Genomic DNA, 2,255 nt, shown 5'->3' with positions numbered 1-2,255 from the left:
GAGGGTCCAGTGGAGGTGAGAGACCAGAGGAGCTGAGAGACCAGAGGAGCTGAGAGATCAGAGGAGCTGAGAGATCAGAGGAGCTGAGGGTCCAGAGGAGCTGAGAGAGAGCCACAGAAGTACTTTGTTTAATTGAAAAAGAATGAAAGTATTTCGCTGAGTGAAAATTTAAAGGTTTTCAATAAAAAGGTCAGCAGATCAGTGACACCCCTTCATCTGAATATGATCAGTTATTAAGAAACCTTGACACACATAATTAAAACACAAGACTTTATTAAAAATAAAAGCCTAAAAGATGATTTTTTTCAGATACAAGCTGTTAACACAACTTCTGTAGCTTCTAAAGAACAAAAAAAAAAAAAAATCAAAGAACCTTCAGTCCTTGTAAACAACTGTTTGTTCTCATGTTTACAATAATTATGTTTGTAAAATATGACCTTAATCTTCAAAAGGTAAAACACACATAGAAACCGCAGCAGGTCTGAATGGCTTCAGGTGGTGTGTGCACGTGTGTGCACGTGTGTGTAGTTCCAAAACAATGCTGAACAGTTTGCTTCAGAATGGTAGAGCGGGAAGGATGGTTCCCCGGCAGGATCCAAATCCAACTCTGTATCCGTTTCCCTCACAGTAACCTGAGAACAAGACATCACAAAGAAAAACATTTAATTACGTTTAATGATTATAAATTTATCATCAACCTGAAACCAACATGTGTCTCTGCAGATCTGATACGTTTCCTGATCAATAATCCCACCTGTGATTCGGACTTCATCTCCATCGTTCAGGAAGGTTCGGGTTTTTCCTCCTCCAACATCGATGCTCTTAGAGCCTCTCCAGGACAGCTCCAGCATGGAGCCAAAACTCTCTGGGTTCTGTGAAAACAAACAACAGATTTATAGATTTCTCTCACAAAAACACGCACAGAACCTCTTTCAGACATTTCTTACTTTCTTCAGTGTCTGAATGAGCAGCTTGGTGGTTTTTCATCAGATCAGGTCTGATAACAGCCAGGCTTAAACCTTGGAGCATAACCCTAACCCTAATCATTAGAAAAACCTGGACATCTGACAGACAGACAGGGAGGAACAGAAATCTAAAAATATCTGAATCTTTTCTTTGTTTCCACACTGATTCAGTGAAGCAAGGCCACCTGATTTTTATAACCTGTAAGCTGTAACATTTATTCCTTCATGGACACACATGAGCAAAGCAGTCGAACCTGCCAGCTCCCACTTTCTTTAATGTAGGTTCTAAAACATTTTATTTTATCTGAGTGAGAAATGAATGAATAAATTATCTTGATGGCGTTACCGTGCATAGTTTAGTCCCAAAGTAAGACCCAGGAAGAACACTGAGCACGGAGACACTTACAGGTCCACTGATGGTCCCAGAAGCCAGGAGGTCTCCTGGTCTGACGTTGCAGCCATTTACTGTGTGATGGGCGAGCTGCTGCTTCATGGTCCAGTACATGAACTTCAGACAGACAGGATGAGACAGAGAAGGAGACAGACAGGATGAGACAGAGAAGGAGACAGACAGGATGAGACAGAGAGGGAGACAGACAGGATGAAACAGACAGGATGAGACAGACAGGATGAGACAGACAGGATGAGACAGACAGGATGAGACAGAGGGAGACAGACAGGATGAGACAGAGAGAGACAGACAGGATGAGACAGAGGGAGACAGACAGGATGAGACACATTAGGAGACAGACAGGATGAGACACATTAGGAGACAGACAGGATGAGACACATTAGGAGACAGACTGGGACCTCCAATTAAAACAAATGTTTTTTGTTGTTTTTACTCCATCATCAGCTGATGGTTTTACATCATCACTGCTGTAAAACCATCAGCTCGTCTTCATCTCTGAGACACAGACCCTGTCTTTGAGACAAGCTTGTCCCCAGAACAAAGACTCTGTCTCTGAGGTACAGACCGTCTTTGTGAGTTAGTTACTCATTGGATCAAATCTTAAAAAACAACAAATAAAATGTTCCGGTCAAATTTAGCATCCGACCCGGACCCACAGAGACCCGACCCAACCCATACCAAGACCCACAGAGACCCGACCTGGACCCACAGAGACCCAACCCAACCCAGACCAAGACCCACAGAGACCCGACCTGGACCCACAGAGACCCGACCCAGACCCACAGAGACCCGACCCAACCCACAAAGACCTGACCCAGACCCACAAAGACCTGACCCAGACTCACAGAGACCTGACCCAGACCCACAGAGACCCGACC

The 2,255-nt window shown here is 44.1% G+C and overlaps 1 protein-coding gene across 3 annotated transcripts in view; it reads right to left on the bottom strand.

Annotated features, from left to right (window-relative positions):
* Positions 1-256: 256 nt before the first annotated feature.
* The window catches only part of fah (fumarylacetoacetate hydrolase (fumarylacetoacetase)), a 29,104-nt gene continuing 27,105 nt past the window's right edge, over positions 257-2,255 (bottom strand). For 2 of the 3 annotated variants that reach the window (XM_017440253.3, XM_025002537.2), the window contains exons 13-15: positions 1,372-1,473; positions 755-872; positions 257-632 (exon numbers count right to left, since the gene is read on the bottom strand). In XM_017440253.3, coding sequence (XP_017295742.1) covers positions 556-632; positions 755-872; positions 1,372-1,473 — 297 coding nt within the window. In that variant the 3' untranslated portion in view covers positions 257-555. Of the gene's footprint in view, positions 633-754; positions 873-947; positions 1,474-2,255 lie in introns of those variants that run through there. The other variant, XR_005234113.1, reaches the window with a different exon arrangement.

Source organism: Kryptolebias marmoratus, linkage group LG15, assembly GCF_001649575.2.
Source record: "Kryptolebias marmoratus isolate JLee-2015 linkage group LG15, ASM164957v2, whole genome shotgun sequence".
NCBI lineage: Eukaryota > Metazoa > Chordata > Actinopteri > Cyprinodontiformes > Rivulidae > Kryptolebias > Kryptolebias marmoratus.
The sequence above is the reverse complement of the archived record's forward strand: the minus strand, read 5'-3'. Positions and strand labels throughout refer to the sequence as shown.